This window comes from Oncorhynchus tshawytscha, linkage group LG04 (genome assembly GCF_018296145.1).
Source record: "Oncorhynchus tshawytscha isolate Ot180627B linkage group LG04, Otsh_v2.0, whole genome shotgun sequence".
Classification (NCBI taxonomy): domain Eukaryota; kingdom Metazoa; phylum Chordata; class Actinopteri; order Salmoniformes; family Salmonidae; genus Oncorhynchus; species Oncorhynchus tshawytscha.
Window position 1 is genome coordinate 53,960,395 of NC_056432.1, and position 25,140 is coordinate 53,985,534.

Below are 25,140 nucleotides of genomic sequence, written 5' to 3' on the forward strand. Positions count from 1 at the left end.
GCATGGTTCTCCAATGCATGTCTTGATATCGGTCTTAAAAAGTAACCTTCGGTAAGATTTGTAATGAGAAAATGTGTTCATTTCATAAGACACATTTTATATTCATCTCCAGACATAAGATGGTTGTGTCATCCACTCAAATCATTTCCAAGCATAAGAATCCATTCAACAATACTACCGGATTATCCTCCTCATAGGACGAAAAGTGAAAATAATTAAACTGGTGGATGGGGATTTGATTCAAATGTTTAATTTCTGAATTGTACATAGATTAGCTTGTTACAGAAGTTTCATGTAAAACCATGTTCACAGTGAGTGCAGAGCCGTGGAGAAAGAAATGTTTCCATTGCCCTCAAAACAGTCTCATCGCTGTACACACCTTGCATCTCACCTCTTCCCACAGGTTTCAATCAACTAACTTAAACAAGTCTTACGTCTCCCTGGTTTAGTTCATATGCAAAAAAAATAATTAAAATGATTTAAAGAAAAATAAATTAAAATGCAAATAAGTCTGACTGTAGGTAAAATTTTGAATACAAAAAAAGGGTAGCGAAATAGGCGATATGGAATTACTCTCATATCCCTAATCTCACAAAAGTATGGCTATTTTACTGAAAATAAAAAACTAAGCGTGCACAGCAAACCAACGTGGGTTTGAATGCACTGTAACCTTAATCTACTAACTATCCCAAACATACCATTAGAAATATTAAGTGTATCTACATACTAAACATAGGTCGGGAAAATGAACGTGAAGTACACAACATATCGTAAAGAAACTGCAAGTAACAGGTGAAAAACTGTGCATACCATCTCATCTTAATAAATACTTGGAAGTGAATTGTGCTTTGAGTGAAAGCTACTGAAATGTCTTTTTTTTAATGCACAACAGAAGAGATCCTTTTTCTGCATCCTTGCAGAGGCATTCTCGTGATCAGTTAACCTGCCATGTACTATCCTGTCCTCCAGGGGTCGCTCATAACGTCACCCAGCCTAATCCACTGCCGAGTGCTGCCAATCACATGCCAGGGGAGGGCTCTGCAGACATCCTTCCCTGTTATCCTTTTCAAAAGGCACTGTACCGGTTATGCTAATCACAAAAACCGAGGATAAAGCCCATGGGACGATGACCTCCATTCTGCTATCAATCCTCTAGTAGTTTGTTAAGGAAACATCAGTTTTTAATTTGGACTATATTTCTGTTTCATTATACTTGAAATGACGAGCAACAGCTGTCGCAACAAAAACACCAAGCCCATCCAGTCTTCTGGGAGAGGGGAGGGGGGGACAACGACAACTGGCTGTGCTGGTGTTGTCAGTAAATTCTCATGTCTGTACTCTGTTGTACCAATGGCTGCATTATTGCCCAGGAAGGGGGCGGGTCATCAGGATGTGACGACCTGGACGTAGTTAGCAGGGTAAAGGCCCACCTCTCTGTTGGCCAGCTGCCCTTTGCACCAGCCCTGCTCGTCCTCCTCACCCATCTTCATTAGCACTTCACCTGAGTGATGAGAGAGCAGAAAGCACAGGGGAACCCGCTTAAATAATAACTCATACTTTCTCCAGTCCCATGTATATCTGGAATATTCCATGGGCGCCACCTGTTGGGAGTGTGAAACATCTTCAGTGCAATTACATGCACCATAATTCATCCATATTCATGTAATGCACTGAATCTGAATCTGTTGTGTTACAGGGACCACCACAAGGTGGCAGCATAATTACCTGTGTACATGTTCACACCATATCCAAATGGTTGAAATGACAAATTATTGACATCTAGCTATATCATCTCTCTGTTTAATCTGAGGTGCTCTTCTAGAAAGCAAAAGCTCATTGAGGGCTTATTCCTTCTCCAAAGTATTGTTAACCCCTGCCTCATATGATTTGGCCTTTTGTGATCCCTCAAGACTAGAACCAAAAGTAGACCAAAAGCAAGGCCACTGTGCACTAAGGTCTACTACAATCTCTCTACATGGGCACTTCAACTCCTATTATCCAGTATCCTCTCCAAATCCAAGGGTGTACGACCCCCCTCAGTGTAGATATCTACTAATCTAGGAGATGGCTCCCAGTTAGACTGGGCTCTGATGTGGGCTTAGACTGGTTAAGCTCCACTGGGAGGGAGACTTGAGTGTGACCCCACCAATCAGAGGTGCCTGGCACTGCCTTAACGGCAGCTTTATTTTCACTAGCGTAACAAAGGGTCCTCTAGGGTTGTAGTGATCATGGGAATTAACTGCTAGTCAAAAATAAATGGCCAATGTTACCCTGTGCCTTTTAGCTGGCAGGAATCATCTAGGATAAAATAACTGCATTTTGTGAAGTCTCTTGACAAATGACAAGTACGGTTCAGTTCAAGGTTCATTCACACACACAATGCACAAAACAATCTTCATGGCCATCAATTGCAACACTTACCTGCAGTGTTGACGAGTTGTAGGAGTTTAAAAATGATTATTTGATAATCATTTAGTTTGGCAGCATTTATTGCCTTCTTATTAGTTCCATAGCTATTTTGAGTGTTAAAACATTCAGAATTACAATGAATAACTTCACCCAAAGCTGTAAATACAATAATGTTTCAAACAGGACATCCTATGAAATAATTATATCAAGGATATATGTGTAAATAAAATCAGACCAAAGGGAACCAAGGCTGATCCTATACGATACATATCCTTTCCATAACTAAATCAGGTAAGCGGTAGGATACAAATGATATTTCTGCACAGTGTCTTCAAATCTGGTGTTGTGCAAATCACACTTGTATTAATTCTCCTACTGTTTCTATTTCAAAATTGAACACGTTTCTAGACCAAATGAACAAACGGTGAATTAGTATCCATGCAAGACAAAGTGTGCATTAGGACCAGTGAGCTGTGGCTGCCATGCATACATTGGTCCGAGTGTGTGTGTGTGTTGATGTCCGGTGACATTAATAAGCATTAGTAGGGATTAATACCTGCTTTAAAGCTCAGCTCATCCGCCTCCTGCCCAGTGTAATCATACAGCGCTCTAACTCGTACACCTGCTACCTTCTCTTCCTCCTCCACCCCATTAGCAGCGATGACCTTTTTGGGGATGTCTTCGTCAGACCAGTCTGATGAGTAGTCTTTAACCCCTCTATTGACAGGAAAGGAAAAAGGGCAGAGGGTTAGTATCCCTTGGCAAAAAAAGCCAAACAAAATCTATTACTTTGAGTAGTCATACAAGGATGGAATGAAGAAAACACTGAACATGTAATGTTCTCTTCCAAACTACACATGGCGGCTGAAACCAGAAACTAAACAATGTCTTATAAAACGGGCCGTGTATTCTCATGTCACTGTAGCAATAACTAACCAACAGAGGGTGGTAGAGACCACAGGTCCCCCCCCCCCCAACAAGTTCGATGAAAGGTGACACTACATCAATATAACTTCATTTATCGCGGTGCTCACACACTCAGATGAACAATCTGTGACTGGTGTGTATGCATGTTAACTGAATATAGAGGTTAAATGCAACAAGAAGAAAAAAAAGACCCGAAAAATACAAGGCCTCTGACTCAGCACTAGTACAAACACTAATTAGAGGCTGCAGCTCTCTGTGGATACAGGAAGTTAACTCCTTGGGGGACCATGGTTACTAAGAACACAAGACAAATACAGTAGCAGAAGCCAAACAGTTTTTCAAAAGCTGGAATAATTGTAGTCTAAACACCTCAGAGGTACAGTATACGTCTCTGGAGCAAACCAGCTTTGGAGCAAACCAACAGGGAGTTAAACACAATAATTGTCATCCTTTCATTTGTCATGTTTTTGAAAAATAAAAACTCCGCCTCAAGTACCAAAGTCATATATTTTTATTACAAAAAAAAAAAAATGATGTACTCCTCATAAATGTCCATTGTCCCATGGTAACAGTGAGTCAGAAAAATAAGATACTGTACTCCACAACTATTATTCCCAGTCTTTCCTGCTCCATGCACAAGGAAACTACTGTTGTATACACATGCTAACATTGTTAAGTCACTGCCCTAAAGCTGAGAAGACAAGTCATGAATCGTGGTGCAGTCAGACAGTAATCTCTAGCTCTGAATTTGAACAACTCATTTGGTACAGAAGCCACTGTGATAGGTCATTTGCAGGTCACAGAGAGCATAGTTACCTGGTGGTCTCCTGAGGAGTCTGGGGTGCCTCCTCGCTCGAAGGGACAATGTTGGTCAGGGTGACCACGTCCTCCGCCCGGCTGTTCCTCGCCTTCTGGTTAGAGATGGAGCGGTTTGACTCAGGGGACCACTCCTGGGACAAACAGACAACTTAATATGAGACACTTTAAAAAGCAGGGAACTATTTTGTGTTTTCTAACTATCACCAGCTGGGAACATCCCATTTCCTCACACATTACAGAGGCTTCTTCCAAACAGTATAGTTTATTTTGAACATCTCTCACACTTACGGAGTGAAATATTTATTGTATTCATCTGGCCTATTGTGTTCTGTTTTTTTATTTATTTAAATCAATGCAGCCGATCAAAACCACACCTAAACACCACAAAAGAACAGCCACCTCACAGAACTGTAATCTAAACCAAAATCACCATCCAATGAAAAGTGGAGGGAAAAAAAGACAAACGGTGTTAACTGATAACACCGTTTCGCCAGTCACATGTTGAGGCATCATCTTTGGGAGGATACTAAATAACCAGAGCGCTTTTGAAGCCTTGTGCCTAGTGCTGGAGTCACTACAGAGAGCTGTGCTGCTCCCCAGCCAGGACAAAGGGCTCCTGTGTCTAGGGAAACCAGTGGGAATGCCAAAGGATTCCTAAGGAGACAGAGGAGAGCTGCCTCATTCTCGCTCTCCACAAGCTTCACAGTGGCTTTGCCTGGAACTGTAAACCAATGCCGGTTTCCAGATCAACATGCTCCTGTGTGCCAGCTATCGCCAGCTTTAAATGGATCATTATGAAGTACAGAATTTTTTGTTCACAGTAGCTGTAATTTTCCACAAAACTGAAAAATTGCATTTTGCAGCCCCCTGCATGTGCAGTAGAGTGAAGGTGGTGACTGAGGAGCAGTTTTAATGGCATGGCTTACGAACCTTGGGCTGTGTGTGGGGTGGTCAGAGCAGGCTTTAGCTCTAAGAAAGCACTCCAGCATTCCAGAACCCACTCAGGTCCACATGTCACACAAGGGCCCATTCAATGTCGGGCGCATTCAATGTCATCCCCATTTGGAATTTACCAACAGTCCAAGCAAGAGCTCAATATGGCTCTATGGAGAAGATTTCTTATTTATACGAACAGAGAACACCTTTTACAACATTTCTTTACCAGATCATTTGAGTTTCATATATACTATTTGAAAATCAGTAAAAATAGGCAACATTTATTAGAAGCTTACAGTATGCAATTTGTATTGTAACTCATGTGCCCTCATTCAATAGACAATTGTTTACATAAAAAGGTTAGACCGACAAATGTCCTTTACCTCAAACTGTGGCCAGTTCATGCTCATGCCAGGCCCATGGGTGTTTCTCCACCACCTCAGGTCTTCGCTGTCATTGGCTGCAGTGATGGTCTGGCCCAGGTCACAGTACAGGACCTTGAATCTAAGGGACAAATTCCTCTGTTAATCACTGGAGTCACATTCTCCACACTAAACACAATACTGTGGTCAATGAGCAAGATTGCATCCACACGTATTGAACTAACAACAGTTATGTAACGTGAACATCTTGGGAATGAATACATAGGATAACAGGGGTTTGTGGCAAAATGAGAGCACACGTTTCAAAAACCATTTCATTATAGGAACATAAAATACTACAAACCATTTTTAAAAATGGGAGGATACGGAAAGGTCCACAAATAAAACTGAAATCACCATAACATTATTATTTAGCTTTCTATTGGAATGTGTGACAGAGGTTGTTTTTGTTGTGGGATTGGTGGACTTTATCCAGTCAAACCCATAGTTCAACCCTTACTGTATGTACTATGCTAGGTTTATCGCAATCTCTGGTAATACCAAGCTATAAGAATGTGGCCAAATTCCACTGAATATTTGTTCAGCCCAACCATCAACAGTGGCGTGGTCACCTGGCCCTTGTCTAAATAGAGTAAGGACCTGATATGAAAGACTGCTATTTAAATGGACAATCAGCAGTTGAACATTCACTCCTTGTGTACACATTCTGTTGAACAGAAATGTAGGCTAATACTACGAAGTGCTTGCACTAATAGATGCCCACGCTCAAAGTTTACTGTTCAACCGTATCAATCTATGCAAGTGTAAAACATGACTAATGTCTCATCATACCTGTAAGTAGCGAATGTCCAGTGCCCAATTCAAGATAAAAGGAAAATATATTTCTTAAAAATAAATCTATAAACCTAGATACGTTCTTAACCATTAATAGGTGTCCAGAAAGTGTTAAAAAAAATTTTTTTTAAAGAATACCTCACTTCATGGTACAAGAATAGAGGTACTAGTCGGCAGAATGTGTGATTGTCATACCCATCATTGCTGGAGAGGTCCAAGTGTTTGTGGATGTCCAGCAGGACATCCTTGAAGAAGCACAGCCTGTTCTTCTCGGCCTCCTGGGTGATCTCAAACACCTGCTCCATGTCCTCCATGTAGCGTGGGTTGCAGCGGTTCAGCTCCTCCAAAGCCTTCTCATAGCGCTCCTTTGCCTGGAGTTAAAAATCAGACACACAACTAACTAGGCCTCTGGCTTCAGACACAGATCACAGCATCACCATCTTTACATGCAAAACAAGAAATGGGAGTAAATGGTAAACTCGTATTAACCATATACACTACCGTTCAAAAGTCTGGGGTCACTTAAAAATATCCTTGTTTTTGAAAGAAAAGCACATTATATCTCCATTAAAATAATGTAAAACTGATCAGAAACAGTGTAGATTGTTAATTTTGTAAATGACTATTGTAGCTGGATTGCTGAATTTTCATGTAATATCTACATTGGCGTACAGAGGCCCATTATCAGCAACCATCACTGCCACTGTGTTCCAATGGCTGGTTGTTAGCTAATCCAAGTTTATCATTTTAAAAAGGCTAATTGATCATTAGAAAACCCTTTTGTAATTATGTTAGCACAGCTGAATATTGTTGTCCTGATTAAAGCAGCAATAAAACTGGCCTTCTTTAGACTAGTTGAGTATCTGGATGGAGCATCTGCATTTGTGGGTTCAATTACAGGCTAAAAATGGCCAGAAACAAAGACCTTTCTTCTGAAACTCGTCAGTCTATTCTTGTTCTGAGAAATGAAGGCTATTCCATGCGAGTAGTTGCCAAGAAACTGAAGATCTCGTAAAACGCTGTGTACTACTCCCTTCACAGAACAGTGCAAATTGGCTCTAACGAATAGAAAGAGGGGGAGGCCCCCAGTGCACAATTTAGCAAGAACACAAGTACATTAGTGTCTAGTTTAAGAAACATATGCTTCACAAGTCCTCAACTCGCAGCTTCATTAAATAGTACCCGCAAAACACCAGTCTCAAAGTCAATAGTGAAGAGGCGACTCCAGGCTGCTGGCCTACTAGGCAGAGTTCCTCTGTCCAGTGTGTTCTTTTACCCTTCTTTTTATTAGCCAGTCTGAGATGTCTTTTTCTTTGCAACTCTGCCTAGGTGGTCAGCATCCCAGAGTCACCTCTTCACACGGGTACTATTTAATGAAGCTTCCAGGTGTTGACTTGAGGCATCTGTTTCTCAAACTAGACACTAATGTACTTGTCCTCCTGCTCAGTTGTGCACCGGGGCCTCCCACTCCTCTTTCTATTCTGGTTCGAGACAGTTTGTGCTGTGCTGTGAAGGGAGTAGTACACAGCGTTGTACGAGATCTTCAGTTTCTTAGCAATTCCTCGCATGTAACAGCCTTCATTTCTCAGAACAAGAATAGACTGACGAGTTTCAGAAGAAAGTTTTGTTTCTAGCCATTTTGAGCCTGTAATCGAACCCAAACGCTGATGCTCCAAATGGTCTAGTCTAAAGGCCAGTTTTATTATTATTTATTATTTTTAAAATCAGGACAGTTTTCAGCTGTGCTAACAAATTGCAAAAGGGTTTTCTAATGATCAAATAGCCTTTTAAAATTATAAACTTGGATTAGCTAACACAACATGCCATTGGAACACAGGAGTGATGGTTGCTGATAATGGTCCTCTGTACGCCCATGTAGATATTCCATTAAAAAAAAAATCTGCCGTTTCCAGCTACTATAGTCATTTACAACATTAACGTCTACACTGCATTTCTGATCAATTTGATGTTATTTTAAAACGGACAAAAAGCTTTTCTTTCAAAAACAAGGACATTTGCAAGTGATCCAAAACTTTGGAACGGTAGTGTACATTTATATATTTTGTTCTGTTATACCATTTAAAAAAAACTTCAGATGCCAGGAAGCACTTGGCTTTGACCTAGCTAATGTTGTTTGGCATGTTGGTAATCTGAGAGAAAGAGCCTGCCCTCCCTGAGCAGACAGAGAGCCGTTATGGGGTGTGGTCACAAGAGATTAGCTGTGGGCAAGTAAACAGACATAAATCCAGTTTCAGGATTTACTGTCTAAATGACAAACTATCCCTACATTCTAAATTAGGCGGAGCTTTGTTTATAGGAAAACTTTGATTACAAAATCAACGGGACCTTACTGTGCACTTCCTAAAGCTCATTATAGTTTAGACATGGGAGACAAACAGTAACAGCCTCCACAGATCCAGCCAGACAAAAACAGCTGCCAATCTTTCTGCTTGTCGCTGCAAGGCTGCCACCTGACAAGCCTCAGCACGCCAAACAGTCATGTTTAAAAAAGGCACATCGGTATGTGCTTCCCCACCCACAATTTGACACTTGACGACAGGCTGCCTCTAGACAGCACACCAACTAAAACAAAGTTTTGTAACTGCACTGAACCAATTCCACCAACACATCCGCTATTTAGACTGGACAATTAGCTGATCCTATATGTAACCTTTATTTAACTAGGCAAGTCAGTTAAGAACAAATTCTTATTTACAATGACGGCCTACACCGGCCAAACCCGGACGACGCTGGGCCAATTGTGCGCTGCCCTATGGGACTCCCAATCACGGCCGGCTGTGATACAGCCTCGACTCGAACCAGGGTGTCTGTAGTGATGCCTCTGGCACGGAGATGCTGCGCCAACTCGGGAGCCCAAAAGGCTTGTACAAATAACAGAATGCTCAAGAGGATGGCTTGTTACTTGTGTTCATGGTTACAGTAGGTTCAAAAGTATCAGGATTCCAGCGTGTAAGAAAAAATCTCAATGTACCTCAAGCCTCTTGACTAAAATAAACGTAATGCAACCGGATGGCTACCTAGCTGAATACTTATTGTTCACATATGATCGGTGGAGTTTCAGTACCTTCTCTGATTCCTGGTTGCATTTCTCGACGCGGTCTGTAAATTTGCGGACCTCTTCCGGGGACTTGGTGGGGTCGGCCTTGGCATGGGTCTCGCGAGTCAAAGCAGTCTTTTCCTCTTTACGGGCCTGGTGGTAACTCTTCTTAGACGACTCCACCTTGGACAGAGGAATTCCTCTATTTACAATCATCGCCAACCCCACATCTACATTGTATTTGGTACAAATTATTCCCTAGGCTATAGACCTCAGCTAAATCTGGTAATTAATAGTGTGGCCATTGAACAAGTTGAGACAAAATTACTTGGCGTTACCTTAAGTCAACTGTCATTGTCAGAACATATAGATTCTATGGTTGTAAAGATGGGGAAGAGGTCTGTCCATAATATTATTAAGCTTTGCTTTGACACCACACTCCAAAAAGCAAGTGCTGCAGGGTTTAATTTTGTATCTTGATTATTGTCCAGTCATGTGGTCAAGTGCTGCAAAGACATATTTAAGCTGCAGCTGGCCCGGAAGAGAGCAGCACGTCTTGCTCTTCATTGTCATCAGATGGATAATATAAATACTATGCATGCCAGTCTCTCTTGGCTAAGAGTTGAGAGATTTTTATATTTTTTAAGTAGTGACAGTCAATGTGTTGAAAATGCCAAATTGTTTGTATAGTCAACTGACACACACCTAGCCCACCCGACATGCCACCAAGGGTCTTTCCACAGTCCCCAAATCCAGAACAAATTTAACAAAGCATGCCGTATTATATAGAGCCATTATTGCATGGAACTCCCATCTCTTATTCCTTAAATGAACAGCAATTCAGGTTTCAGAAAACAGATAAAGCAACACCTCACAGCACAACGCCTATCCCCTATTTGACCCAGATATTTTGTGATTATGTATTGATACACTACATGACCAAAACTATGTGGACACTTGATCTTCAAATGTTCAATCTAAAGTCATGGGCATTAATATGGAGTTGGTCCCTGCTTTGCTGCCACAGCAGCCTCCACTCTTCTGGGAAGGCTTTTCACTAGAAGTTGGAACAATGCTGCGGGGACTTGATTCCTTTCAGCCACAAGAGCATTAGGTTGGGCACCGATGTTGGGCGAAAAGGCCTGGCTCTTAGTTGGCGTTCTAATTCATCCAAAAGGTGTTCGATGGGGTTGAGGTCTGGGCTCTGTGCAGGCCATTCAAGTTCATCCATACACCGATCTTGACAAGCCATTTCTGTAAGGACCTTGCTTTGTGCACCGGGGGGGGGAAGATTGTCATGCTGAAACAGGAAGGGGCCTTCCCCAAACTGTTGCCAGAAAGTTGGGAAACACAGAATCATCTAGAATGTCATTGTATGCTGTAGCATTAAGATTTCCCTTCACTGGAACTAAGGGGCCTAGCCTGAACCGTGAAAAACAGCCCCAGTCCATTATTCCTCCTCTACCAAACTTTACAGTTGGCATTGGGGCAGGTAGTGTTCTCCTGGCTTCCACCAAACCCAGATTTGGCCGTTGGACTGCCAGATGGTAAAGCGTGATTCATCACTCCAGAGAATCCATTGCTCCAGAGTCCAATTGCAGCGAGCTGTACATCACAGCTTTCCACCACTCCAGCAAACATTGCACATGGTGATCTTAGGCTTGTGTCAGCGACTGCTCGGCCATGAAAACCCATGTCATTAAGCTCCCGACGAACAGTTCTGGCGCCAACGTTGCTTCCAGAGGCAGTTCGGAACTCGGTTGTGAGTGTTGCAACAAAGGACAGACAATTTTTAGGCACTTCAGCACTCGTCGGTGCCGTTTTGTGAGCTTGTGTGCCTATTTCTAAACAGCTGAGACGTTTCCACTTTACAATAACATAACTTACAGTTGACCAGGGCAGCTCTAGCAGGGCAGAAATTTGACAAACTGACTTGTCGGAAAGTTGGCATCCTATGACGGTGCCACATTGAAAGTCAATGAGTAAGGCCTTTCTACTGCTAATGTTTGTCTGTGGAGAATGCATGGATGTGTGCTCCATTTTACACACCTGGGTATGGCCGAAATTGCCAAATCTACTAATTTGAAGGGATGTCCACATACTTGTGTATGTAGGCTGTGTGCCATTTTACAACGTATGTAGTTCTGTCCTTGAGCTATTTTATATTAAACAATTTTTTAATTTTCAGTCATTTAGCAGCTGCGCTTATCCAGAGCGACATACGGTAGCAAATGCATACATTTTTCATACTGGTATCCCGTGGGAATCAAACCTACAAATCTGGCGTTGCAAGATTCATGTTTTACCAACTGAGCCACACAGGACAAGCAACATTAATGTTCTGTATTATGTCATTGTTTGATGTTGTGTGTGGACCCCAGGAAGCGTGGATTCTGCTTTCACAACAGCTAATTGGGATCCTAATAAAATACCAAACAATACTAACACAATGTATACTACTAATCTATTATTGGTCATTCAGGGTTGATATCTAAACATTAAAAACGGGTTTAAAAAAAAGCAAATGAGAAGAGCAACGCTCACGTCTTTCAGTTTCCGGACCCAGGGTTTCTGTGCCTTACGGAATCCTTCATCTGCATCTTTTGTCTCCCGGAACCCTCCGATCATCTGCTTGTGGAAGGAATCTTTCTGCCAGTTACGGATCTTCTCGCTGTCCTCCACAGCCAGGTGCTCCTTCAGCTCCATGTGGATCTCACTCAGCCTATCAGCAGCATTCATGAAGGCATGCCACGCCTTCTCCAGGGTGCCATACTGAGGCCCTTCAGGGGGATAATGGACACATTTCAGATAATGGACACCCTTCACAGGGTTAATGGACACATTTCACTCCAATAACACTTGGCTCCAAGTCATTTAATGAGAGTGAATTCATTATCAACCAGTAAATGATGACCTATATATCTTTGGGAAGGGTGTCATATCCATTTTATGTACTTGTCACTGACAGCGTGAGAATGAGAAGGTTGAGCCAGTATATGAGCTTTACTACAGGCTCTTTTGGGGGCGGCCATGGTGAATGAGTACCTCCACTACCAGGCCAACTCACCTTTCTCCACCACGCCCCTCCACTTCTTGGCCCAGTCACTCAGCTGCTGGGAATAGCCCTTCTCAATCTTGGCCCGCTCCGCGAAGCAGCCGACTAGCTCGTTGCATAGCTTGTGTCCATCGTCGATACGCTTCACCGTCCTCTTGTAGTGCCCCGGCTAAGTAAAGATGGACACACACTTGTGTAAGAAAGTCACTTAATCATTATTAACGCATATCAGTCTCACATATCACATTGCGCACTCCTTGATATCTGCAAGAACCCTAACCTTAGTGATGAATCAGCAAAACACAAATTGGCTTTACATTCATTTACTAACTAAATAACACAGAATACACATACAAGATATGATGGCTTGATACACAATGGAAAGGGGGTAGGGAAAGAGGGTCAACTTACCGTACATACATTTGGAAACTACGCTGACCATAACCAGAATACTTAGCACCCTAACCACTGCTCATTCGGATTAGAAATGCAATATATATATATATTCAAGCGTAGCTGTCTCTGTTTAACTCGATGGATACGTCGATCGGTAGTGGCTCGATGTAAGGCTCTGGTTGTCCAACAGAGGTCACAATGTCGTTTGATAGTGGAGTGATTGTTAAGACAACCATTAGTACATCTGAAGAAACTATTCTAAGAGGGATCTGATCCTTCCCCTCGTGTCTTTGGTCTAATTCTAGGACCACTTTTACATGGACAGCTGCAGATTGAATGTTTTGTCTCCTAGGTGATCTTCACCAGTGTTTAGGTTCAGAGCTTCAGAGTTTCTAACCATTTGTCAACACTCAGCTCGCGCTGTACGTTGGCTGGTCTAATGTAAATTTCGTTAACGAGTCCATTTAAGCACTCTAGCCAGAAAGGGGCATTCCATCACGCCGACAAAATGTCTGTGCTCGCGTGGGCGTGGTTAATGACTGGGCACAGGTTTATGAAAAGCAATCCTCTCATTTAGAAGGCTAAGAATCACATCTCTTCACAAAAGTATTTTTATATTTAAAATAATATTTTATACAACATTTAGATGTAAACTTGATACATAGGTGGCGTACACTTTCAGAGTTAATGACTTTGTCACCCCATCACAAAATAATAAACTATATCACAGGATTATTCTTTAGATCCAACGGACCATTCTTAACATATCTATCTTATGAATATTGTTCCAAAGTTCATTCTTTGGCCGTTAATTTTCAGCGGCAAAGGTCTTCCGTAGACAAAGGGATTTCTTTCCCAATACTGCAGGGCAAGAAAGAGAACGTTCTCTAAATTTACGACCCGGTGTTAAGGTATCAAGACCAGCACAGCCCCCTTCCACGGGAGAGAGGTCTGCCTGGCTATCTTCAAACATTTGCCTAGCTGATGAGTCTTTTGATCCACTGTAAGGATAGTCATGACACCAGGGAGAGAGACATATTACATCACATAACCAACCACTGAACTCGTCAATGCTCAGAGCATTGGTGACTACTGCTGCTAGTTTTCCTCAGAGCAAGTGATAACTTGATGGGGCAGGCCTGATGAGGTGGGGGAGGAGAGGAGCCAATGGAATGAGGAACCTCTTACAGCCAGGACATGGAAATGTATAATCAGCAGGGACTCATTACGAGGGTTGCCCCTGTAGTGTTTCTCCTGAAAAGGAGTCCTCCATGAAAACGATGGAAGGCTGCCTGAGGGGGCAGTCAGACTTCCACACCAGAAATGGTCAGCTCCACACGGTTGGCAGCCCTGGGGAGTGGAGTTGTTGAGCTTACCTCCCAGAAGCTTTCGCAGCTCCCAACGTCTCGCAGGTCTCCATTGGAAGACATTTCGGGATCACCTTTACAGCACGGAATGATGGCGGCAATCTGTTAAACTGAAGAGAGAACATGTAAGACTGACTGTAGATGGGCTACGTAGCTGGATATAGTTATGTGCAACTCACTCAAAATTCTGGGAGTCAAATTCAAGGGGAAAATGCCAAAAGCAACAGTAGCAACTACCATGTCATCACAAGAGACAAGTAAATTGCTGCCCTACTTGCCAAGCATACATGGGGTTAATACCAAAGCAGTGGCTGGGCAGAAAAAGAAAACTAAGAGAATATTTCTCATTTCCCACCTCCTTTCACCCTGACAACTTTCATGCATTTTCTGACCAAGTGATCCACAGCACCACATGACGTATCCAGTCACCTGACATTAAGCCACATCCTTAATCTGTAGAAAAGGCCCCATAGAGTCACCTCACAGAGCTAATGAGTCTACCCTGAAGGTGTAATCCAGTAAACCCTTAGGGTGAGGGGAGAGAGTGTCCATCTCTTTCTGAGAGAATTGAGCCGAGGCAGAGAGACAGACTAGTTTTTAGCCAGGCTGAGTGGGGCTGGGGATCTTAAGATAACAATGCCCTGTCATCCAGGTCTACCCAGCAGCACACTTACATTGTCATATTAATTGCAAGTCAACCAAATAGCTGATATCTAATGTGTTTTTTTCAAGAGCAAAGCCCCCCCTCACACATCCACATTGCTTTAGCTCTAGTACACTCATATGCTTGAAAGTAAGACATCCGTCGCATGGTCAATTGACAAGATAATCTATATTCATTTTTACAAAGTCAATAAGCTAGGTGAAAATTAACCCTGTGCAGAGTTCTGGGGCCAGATACACAAAACATTACTTACAAAAAAAACGTAAGAAATTTAAGATAGTTTGGAAATGCAATTCCTCAAAATGTTCTTAGGAACTTCGTAAATATCTTGTGGCATTGACAGTGACGTGCTTGAAACCAATAAGCCTATGTGACAGGGATGATCGGATTTTGTTATTTCACACAGCCATCAGACTAGCTATAGCAAAATCAAAAATAGATAACCAAGAAAAGATATTGAAGTGATGGTGGAGAGAATAGCAGCAAAGAAAAGGTTGCCAAGGATGGGCGAGAGTGGCCAAGCCTGTCTCTGCTGTCTGGGGTATGGCAAGGGACAGTGACGCCGTAAAAAAGAAGGGAGCTAAGAATCATTTCATGTGGAACAGCTGGAGGAGGTGTCATCTATCAGAGATAGTGGAAGAACAGTAAGTTAGCGAGCAAAAGTGTAAAGACATTATAGCCAATGATGTTAAGGTTAGCCAAATTCTTCGCAAATTGACAAGATAGCGCTAGCTATTTAACACTTCTAAAATATTGTAATATATTGTTAATTACTAGCTAGATATTGAGCTAGTCAATTGTATTCTTGCTGTATTTGGTTACAAAAGTACCCATTCGTCTCAAGATGGGGGTTTAGCTGTCTTAAAATTAAGTACATTTCCAAGAAGAAATCCTAAAGCATTATTTTCAAGAATCTTATTTAACTTTTTTCTTAGGAAAAACCTTAAGAACATTTCCAATAACTTTGAGGAATAGCAACTTTGCTAAAAGCTTTCTTCTTAAGTCTATACTTAAGGGGAAAAAAATTGCAGTTAAGAAATTTCTTCTTAAGGTTTTGTGAATCCGGCCCCAGTTCCTTATACTTCTACGGCCCTGTTCCTGATTGACTTTGTATTAGCTAGTTGTGCCAAATGACTTCCTTTGACAATTTGAGGAAGACTATGGATTCTGGTGAACATTCATACCCAAGGCTATACAGTGTGACTTTGCACTGTTAAAACGCCCTAACAAGTATGGCTGACCCTATTTTGTCGACTGGTCGATAGGAAGTTGGTCAAAGAAGATTTTTATGGTCGAGCAGTTGCAAATATATACATTTGGGAGAACAAGTATTTACAAGTAATTACTTCAAAATCATACAATGTGATTTTCTGGATTTTTGCTTTAGATTCCATCTCACAGTTGAAGTGTACCTATGATAAAAATTACAGGACTTCTACATGCTTTGTAAGTAGGAAAACCTGAAAAATCGGCAGTTTATCAAATACTTGTTCTCCCCACTGTATATACTGTTTTTTTTAAATAATAAGCTACACGAGACACCCGTCTGATTCACGCCTGTCTGAGTGGACTAATCCATTGCGGAGGCCGCAGGGATGGCACACATGTATCACATTTACCGTTAACTACCATAATTTCTAACATACAATGTTTGGTTAGGGTAACTTCTGTTCATGCATTCAATGTAGTATTATTACAGTCTTACCTTTGTCCTTGTAGGAGTGGGCACGTTTGAGAAACAAGTTGTTTTGGTTTGTTTCATTCCATTTACAAGTTGTCAATGTATTACTTATATGTTTGGAGCGCTCCTGTCAATCTTGAGTAGGCTTTTAAAATGTGTACATTTGTGGATCGGATACTGTTTCTGATCGTCTTAACTCACAATCAAAGACTTTCTTTGCCTTTTTATTTATTTTTAACCTTTATTTAAGTCAGTTAAGTCAGCAAGTCAGTTAAGAACAAATTCTTATTTTCAATGACGGCCTAGGAACAGTGGGTTAACTCCCTTTTCAGGGGCAGAATGACTGATTTGTACCTTGTCAGCTCGGGGATTCGATCTTGCAAACTTTCAGTTACTAGTCCAAAGCTCTAACCACTAGGCTACCAAGCCCTTTTAAAAAAAGCTTGAAAACAAAATCTGTTTTTATCCATTGAGACAGACAATAGCTCCTCAAAGTAGCCCATTTGAAAAATGTTTCCAACTTTGTCCCTTTTGATAACCAAGTGGAACCATTTCATACGCTGATCCGGTGGAACTGTAATAAAAAGGCCTGATTACTTTTATCCCTTGCACAAATAGCCTACAGCTGTGTGCCTGTCCGGAGCTCACTGGCGGAAACTGAGGGCCCATAATATTTTAATGCTGCAGGTTAGCTAGCAAGTTTCAGGCTGTATCCAAGGTAATAGTTGATACAATGTTTCAAGTTAATTTCAGACAGGTCATGCATAGCCGATGTGATTTATAGGATACTTTTTTTTTAACCTGCAATGTTGATTAGGATTTTGTAAATATTGTAGGCTTTTTAAAATATTGGCAATGACAATAGAAGTTACTTTTAGATTTGTATAAATTTACATTTAGACAGTTAATCAATAAATAAAAAGGCACGAGAGGGTGTGGTATATGTCCAATATACCACAGCTAAGGGCTGTTCTTAGGCACGATGCAACGCAGTGCCTGGATACAGCCCTTAGCCGTGGTATATTGGACATATGCCTTATTTCTATTATAAAACTGGTTACCAACAGAACAGAAAAAAACTAATAGTTCTCATACCTGTGGTATACGGTCTGATAAACCACGGCTGTCAGCCAATCCGCATTCAGAGCTCGAGTTTATAATCTTGATTAGGCCTCCCGAGTGGTGTAGCGGTCTAAGGCACTGCATCATAGTGCTTGAGGCATCACAGATCCAGGTTCAATCACATGCTGTCACAGTCGGCTGTGACCGGGAGACCCATGAGGCATCGCACAATTGGACCAGCATCGTCTGGGTTAGGGGAGGGTTTGGACGCATGCAAGCTGACTTTGCTCGCCAGGTGTACAATGCCTGGTTAAAGTATTTTTCTTCTGGTTCAGCTATATTGAGCATGGTCTTTTAGTAATGTGTCTTGATTTTTAATTGCATCAGGCAAAGTAGCCTACATATAGTTACATTTAATTCAAACAGGGTGTGTGTCTATATAGAAAAAAACAGGTTTTAATTTCAAACAATCGATTGGGCTAAAAGAACAGATGATGCTCGGTCGTCGGAGACAGCCCTACTATCAAGTCTGAAAACCCACAAGGGAAATGGAAAAAGAAGTCACTTGGCAAAAAAGGGTTTCACCACAAAACTGTAGGTTGGGCAGGGCGTGACACACACCTAACTAGCTATATACATTTTTTTTTAAAGTATATCGACACCCCTTCAAATTAGTGGATTTGGCCATTTCAGCCACACCCTTTACTGACAGGTGTATACAAATTCAGCACAGCCATACCATCTCCATCAAGAAAATGGCAGTCAAATGGCCTTACTGAAGAGCTCAGTGACTTCACGTAGAACCTTCTTTGGATGCGACCTTCCCAACATGTAAGTCCGGCAAATTTCTGCCCTGCTAGAGATGCCCGGTCAACAGCTGTTATTGTGAAGTGAAAACGTCTTGGAGCAACAATGGCTCAGCCGTTGTAGGCCATACAAGCTCACAGAACGGGACCATCGAGTGCTGAAGAGTGATTGCAACACTCACTAGAGTTCCAAACTCCCTCTGGAAGCAACATCAGTACAATAACTGTTCGTCAAGAGCTTCGTGAAATGGGTTTCCGTGGCCAAGCAGCCGCACACAAGCCTAAGATCACCATGGAGCAGTGCCAAACGTCGGCTGGAGTGGTGTCAAGCTGTGATGTCCAATGGCGGCAAGCTTGACTCTGGAGCAATGGAAACACGTTCTCCGGAGTAATGATTCACGCTACACCATCTGGAATCTGGGTTGGGCGGATGCCAGGATGACACTATGCATTAACCTCTAAGCTAGGGGGCAGTATTTTCAAATCAAATTTTATTTGTCACATACACATGGTTAGCAGATGTTAATGCGAGTGTAGCGAAATGCTTGTGCTTCTAGTTCCGACAATGCAGTAATAACCAACAAGTAATCTAACTAACAATTCCAAAACTACTGTCTTATACACAGTGTAAGGGGATAAAGAATATGTACGTAAGGATATATGAATGAATGATGGTACAGAGCAGCATAGGCAAGATACAGTAGATGGTATCGAGTACAGTATATACATATGAGATGAGTATGTAAACAAAGTGGCATAGTTTAAAGTGGCTAGTGATACATGTATTACATAAGGATGCAGTCGATGATAGAGTACAGTGTATACGTATGCATATGAGATGAATAATGTAGGGTAAGTAACATTATATAAGGTAGCATTGTTTAAAGTGGCTAGTGATATATTTTGATGTTTGGATGAGCAAAGTACCCAAAGTAAACTGCCTATTTCTCAGGCCCAGAAGCTAGAATATGCATATAATTGGCAGATTAGGATAGAAAACTCCAAAGTTTCCAAAAATGTCAATAATGTCTGAGTATAACATAACTGATATTGCAGGCGAAAACCTGAGGAAAATCCATCCAGGAAGTGCTGTTTTTCTGAAACTACTCTTTTCCATTGCAAGCCTATCCTCCATATAAGGGATATCAACCCGATTCCTTTCCCTATGGCTTCCACAAGGTGTGTAGAGGCTTTAGACAGTTTCAGGCTTTTATTCTGAAAAATGAGCGAGAAAGATCACATCGCGTCAGTGGATAGCCAGATGTCCTCAGATTTGTGCATGCGCGCGCACCTGGAGCGAGACCTTTTATGAAGATCAAAGGTAAGCGATAAATGTTATTGTTTTTGACTTTCGTGACCAATCTACTTTGCTGCTAGCTGTTGTAATGTCTGCTGAAAGCTGTCCTCACATAATCACATGGTTTGCTTTCACCGTAAAGCCTTCTTGAAATCTGACACGCCAGGTGGATTAACAATAAATTAAGCTGTGTTTTGGTATGTTGCACCTGTCATTTCATGAAAATTCAATATTTTTAGGAATTTAATTTGAATTTGGCGCTCTGCAATTCACCGGATGTTGACGAAAATGATCCCACTAAAGGGATCTGTGCACCAAGAGGTTTTTAAGGAAGGTGGGATTAACTGTAAGGTTTGGTGGAGGAATAATGGTCTTGGGCTGTTTTCACAGTTCAGGCTCCTTAGTTCCAGTGAAGGAAAATCTTGATGCTACAGCATTAATTAGATTCTAGAGAATTCTGTGCTTTCAACTTCGGGGCTGGCCCTTTCCTGTTTAAGCATGACAATGCCCCAGTGCCTAAAGCGAGATAGGTGGAAGAACAAGACTGGCCTGCACAGAGCCCTGACCTCAACCCCATCGAACACATTTGGGCTGAATTGGAATGGTCGACAGAGCCAGGCCTAACAGCCCAAAATCACATGCTCTTGGCTGAATTGGTCCCCACAGCAATGATCCAACATCTAGTGGAAAGCCTTGCCAGAAGAGTGGAGGACCAACTCCATATTAATGCCTATTATTTTGGAATGAAGTGTTCGACGAGCATGTGTCCACATACTTTTGGTCATGTAGTGGACATATGCTACACCATTATTCTTAGAATTCTAACAAGTAACGGACCTACAAATATGATAAACATTAAATGGCTCCATCCACATTTTTCATGCGTATAAAGTCATATTGTACATACAAAGTAATAGCGACAGCTTAAGTTAACAGTGGTGAAAGCGCAAGGTGATGCGCTTGGTGCGGCTTTCCAATATTGGTGCGGCTTTCCAATAAATAGAGGGCATATTATTTTAGTGACATGATCGTTCATGTCTGACTGAAATAAAACCAGTCTCGCTCTTATCCATAATAATCGCATCAGTAGACTAGCCAACCGGCACTGTATCTGCAAAGCTGATGAAGGAGCCAAGATCAGAGCAGGCACATTTCCTATTTCAACTATTGCGTTGTGACAAAACTAAAAACTAAAATAAATTTTAAAAAAATCGGTAGAGTTGAAAAAGCAATGGGAACACAGGGAACTAGATTTTTATTCGGTACATGAAAACAGATGTGAAAAAGTACATTGTGCACGATTTGTCAGCACTCACTGATTTTAAGCCGCAACAAGTCCATTCTGTGGAAACATACCACTGGTGGGAAAATACACTTTCTTTATGCGGATTCTAGAATACTCGCATGAGGAATGGCACAATTGAATGGAAATCGAGCTACTGTTAAACAGAAAATGTTACACATTATTTCCTTAAAATACCCTTGGTGAGAATTACCAGACCTCAGTCAGACAGAGTTAGTGTGACATAGCTTTTAATGTGATAAGCTGCTTGTTTACATTCACACAGGACTGATATTAACAGATCATGGATGGACTGCTTGGGATGAAGAGGCAGAGAAGAGGCTCATTTTGCAGGAGACAGTTCAGACATTCAATATCCCTCAACTTTCTGCTGGCTAGGAGGGGTAGGGCGGTGCTGTCAGGCAGCAGAATGTATCCTAGCAGTAGAGGCATTTTCCACAAACATGCCAAAACAGGAACATCTATGAGAGGCTCACTTCAGCAAGGCCTGCTAATTGAAAAGTTAATATCTCTGACCCATCTCGAGAGTGGAAAAGTTGGCTGGTGTGGGGATGCAGCATAACAAAGGTGATTGAAGCCCAGGGTAAAGTAATGTAAGCCCTGAACCATGGGGGAAAACTAGCAGCTCGTAGGGCGGGTAAAGGAGGGGTCAAACACCACTAATCTCCAGTCAATGACCAGCTGATGGCATAAGACATCAGCAGCTTGAATATCTAGGTCACATTGGATTCAACATATGGATACAGATTTAGTCTCTGGAGGGGCCAGAGGCTCAGATTCAATAGATACTAATATGTAATGTTTTTATACAGATGCCATAAATGTATAGAATCTAGGGATATTAGTGTCCTTTAACAGAACATGAGGGTGAAAATCGAACAGATGGCTTTGCCATACTGATATTTAAATCACAAGGATAAGCACAAATAAATTCAATTTAAAGGCAGAGCATCCACTTAGAGTAAACACAATTCAAACTACAGAATATTAAGTCTGTAAACATGACAGGCAGCAGAAATCATACCTATGACATCTGGATCTCATTGCATGTAGCCTTTACTCAGAGATTACATGCTTAATCTGTAGCATTTGTTGAAACCTATAAAATACCAATTTTAAAAAATGTAGTATTGAAAAACAAGCCCAAAAATAGATTGAATTTCTGAAATTCCACTAGGTCCTTGCCTGACTGTGCCTTTTCTATTCCATGTATATTGTCTAACAAAAACTTTTAAAGCACCATGAATAGTTTTCCTAAACGCTGTGGAAAACAAAGTACATGACAAGCATTAAGGAAGACCCCTGACACTTGAAAGCACATAACCACCATAAGTGTGAGCTGAGCAACAAACTTCCACACAGGCCCAGAGGCAACAGACCATGTGCTGCAGGCCTTCATTTGGACAACATCCCTGTGTCAGAGGATGTTGACGTTCCACCGGTCACCGACTTTGTTTAGGCAGTATGCTCAGCTCATCCAGATCACTTAGCAGAACTGGAATGTGTCTGTTTAAATCTCTGGGAGATGAAATCCTCAGCGGGGGCATGGCTGACAGAAGACAGCAGATCCTGTGTAGCAGTCAGGGGGATTTGGGTCAAAGACTGCTGAACCCTTCATGGAAAAAGGGCACTAGTTGTCTCAAGTCAGAGATGGAAACAAGTATTTGTGGGCCAGTAGGCCAAGGACTGAACAGCATAGAGGGAAACTGGATACCAAATGGCAGCACATTCAGAACCCATTATGGGAGATTTCACCCCTCCGCCCCCCTCAGATGTGGCTTTAAGAACAACTCGTAGCATGTGGAACTGGTTTACTTACATTGCTTAGAGACAAACATTCCAGCTAGATTAATAAAATGACAAAACCTAGAAACACTACCTGGAGATATTAAGTTATAGGTCTCTCCTCAGGATGTTATCCATGCTGACAGAGTAAGAAAAGTCAGAGTAAGTCCTGTTCCCTCCAAAATTGGTTCAGATTAAAAGGAGAAGCCAAGAGCTCATAAACCACAATGGAAACTTGTAGTCATTATACGAGCAGCATGTGCAGCTATGGGGGGGGGGTCAATGTATATTGTCTGGTGGCGATTTTTATGAATTGTTCAGCAGTCTAATGGCTTGGGGGTAGAAGCTGTTGAGGAGCCTTTTGGTCCTAGACTTGCGCTCCGGTACCGCTTTGCTGTGTGGTAGCAGAGAAAACAGTCTATAACTTGGGTGACTGGAGTCTGACAAATTTATGGGCTTTCATCTGACACCACCACTTACATAGGTCCCAGATGGCAGGAAGCTTGGCCCCAGTGATGTACTGGGGTGTTCACACTACCCTCTGTAGCTCCTTACGGTCAGATGCCAAACAGTTGCCATACCAGGCAGTGATGCAACCAGTCAGGATGCTCTCAATGGTGCAGCTGTAGAACCTTTTGAGGATCTGAGGACCCATGCCAAATCTTTTCAGTCTCCTGAGGGGGAATAGGTTTTGTCGTGCCCTCTTCATGACCGTCTTGGTGTGCTTGGACCATGTTAGTTTGTTGGTGATGTTGACACCAAGGAACTTGAAGCTCTTCACCCGCTCCACTACAGCCCTGTTGATGTTAATGGGGGCCTGTTCGGCCCGCCTTTTCCTGTAGTCCACGATCAGCTCCTTTGTCTTGCTCACATTGAGGGAGAGGTTGTTGTCCTAGCAACACACTGACAGTACTCTGAACTCCCTATAAGCGGTTTCATTGTGGTCAGTGATCAGTTATGCATTAGGGGGCGCTATTAACATTTTTGGATGAAAAACGTTCCCGTTTTAAACAAGATATTTTGTCACGAAAAGATGCTCGACTATGCATATAATTGACAGCTTTGAAAAGAAAACACTGACGTTTCCAAATCTGCAAAGATATTATCTGTGAGTGCCACAGAACTGATGCTACAGGTGAAACCAAGATGAAATTTCAAACAGGAAATGCCCCAGATTTTGAATGCGCTTTGTTCCAATGTCTCCTTATATGGCTGTGAATGCGCAAGGAATGAGCCTACACTTTGTCGTTTCCCCAAGGTGTCTGCAGCATTGTGATGTATTTGTAGGCATATCATTGGAAAATTGACCATAAGAGACTACATTTACCAGGTGTCCGCTTGGTGTCCCCCGTCAAAATTATTGCGTAATCTCCAGCTGCATGCGTTTTTCCATGTGGATCAGAGGAGAAACCAAACTTCCATGAATGATATATCATCGAATAGATATGTGAAAAACACCTTGAGGATTGATTCTAAACAACGTTTGCCATGTTTCTGTCGATATTATGGAGTTAATTTGGAAAAAAGTTGGGCGTTGTGATTACTGAATTTTCAGGGTTTTTTCTTAGCCAAACGTGATGAACAAAACGGAGCGATTTCTCCTACACAAATAATCTTTTTGGAAAAACTGAACATTTGCTATCTAACTGAGAGTCTCCTCATTGAAAACATCTGAAGTTCTTCAAAGGTAAATGATTTTATTTGAATGCTTTTCTTGTTTTTGTGAAAATGTTGCCTGCTGAATGCTAGACTTAATGCTATGCTAGCTATCAATACTCTTACACAAATGCTTGTTTTTTTTCCATTTGCGATTTTCATGAATAGTTAACGTTGCGTTATGCTAATGAGCTTGAGGCTATAATTACACTCGTTTCAAGAGGTTAAAAGATACAATCTTAATCCTGTATTGACGCTTTGCTTATTTGATGGTTCGTCTGAGGGCATAGCGGGATTTCTTATAAGCGTCCGGATTTGTCTCCCATCCTTGAAAGTGGCAGCAAAAGCATTTAGCGCGATGCGGATGTTGCCTGTAATCCATGGCTTCTGGTTGGGATATGTACGTACAGTCACTGTGGGGATGACGTCATTGATGCACTTATTGATTAAGTCGATGACTGAGGTGGTGTATTCCTCAATGCCATTGGATGTGTCCCGGAACATATTCCAGTCTGTGCTAGCAAAAAAGTACTGTAGTGTAGCATCCACATCATCTGACCACTTCTGTATTGAGCGAGTCACCGGTACTTCCAGCTATAGTTTTTGCTTGTAAGCAGGAATCAGGAGGATAGAATTGTGGTGAGATTTTCCAGATGGAGGGCAGCGGAGAGCTTTGTATGCATCTGTGTGTGGAGTAAAGAT

General features: G+C 41.9%; 1 protein-coding gene across 3 annotated transcripts in view; it reads right to left on the reverse strand.

Annotated features, from left to right (window-relative positions):
- Positions 1-234: 234 nt before the first annotated feature.
- The window catches only part of LOC112249005 (protein kinase C and casein kinase II substrate protein 3), a 32,293-nt gene continuing 7,387 nt past the window's right edge, over positions 235-25,140 (reverse strand). For 2 of the 3 annotated variants that reach the window (XM_024418557.2, XM_024418555.2), the window contains 9 exons: positions 14,194-14,294; positions 12,434-12,590; positions 11,911-12,146; positions 9,394-9,549; positions 6,504-6,679; positions 5,475-5,595; positions 4,153-4,286; positions 2,966-3,126; positions 235-1,501 (listed from right to left, as the gene is read on the reverse strand). In XM_024418557.2, the coding sequence (XP_024274325.1) occupies positions 1,386-1,501; positions 2,966-3,126; positions 4,153-4,286; positions 5,475-5,595; positions 6,504-6,679; positions 9,394-9,549; positions 11,911-12,146; positions 12,434-12,590; positions 14,194-14,247 (1,311 nt within the window). In that variant the 5' untranslated portion in view covers positions 14,248-14,294 and the 3' untranslated portion in view covers positions 235-1,385. The remainder of the gene's footprint in view (positions 1,502-2,965; positions 3,127-4,152; positions 4,287-5,474; positions 5,596-6,503; positions 6,680-9,393; positions 9,550-11,910; positions 12,147-12,433; positions 12,591-14,193; positions 14,295-25,140) is intronic. The other variant, XM_024418558.2, reaches the window with a different exon arrangement.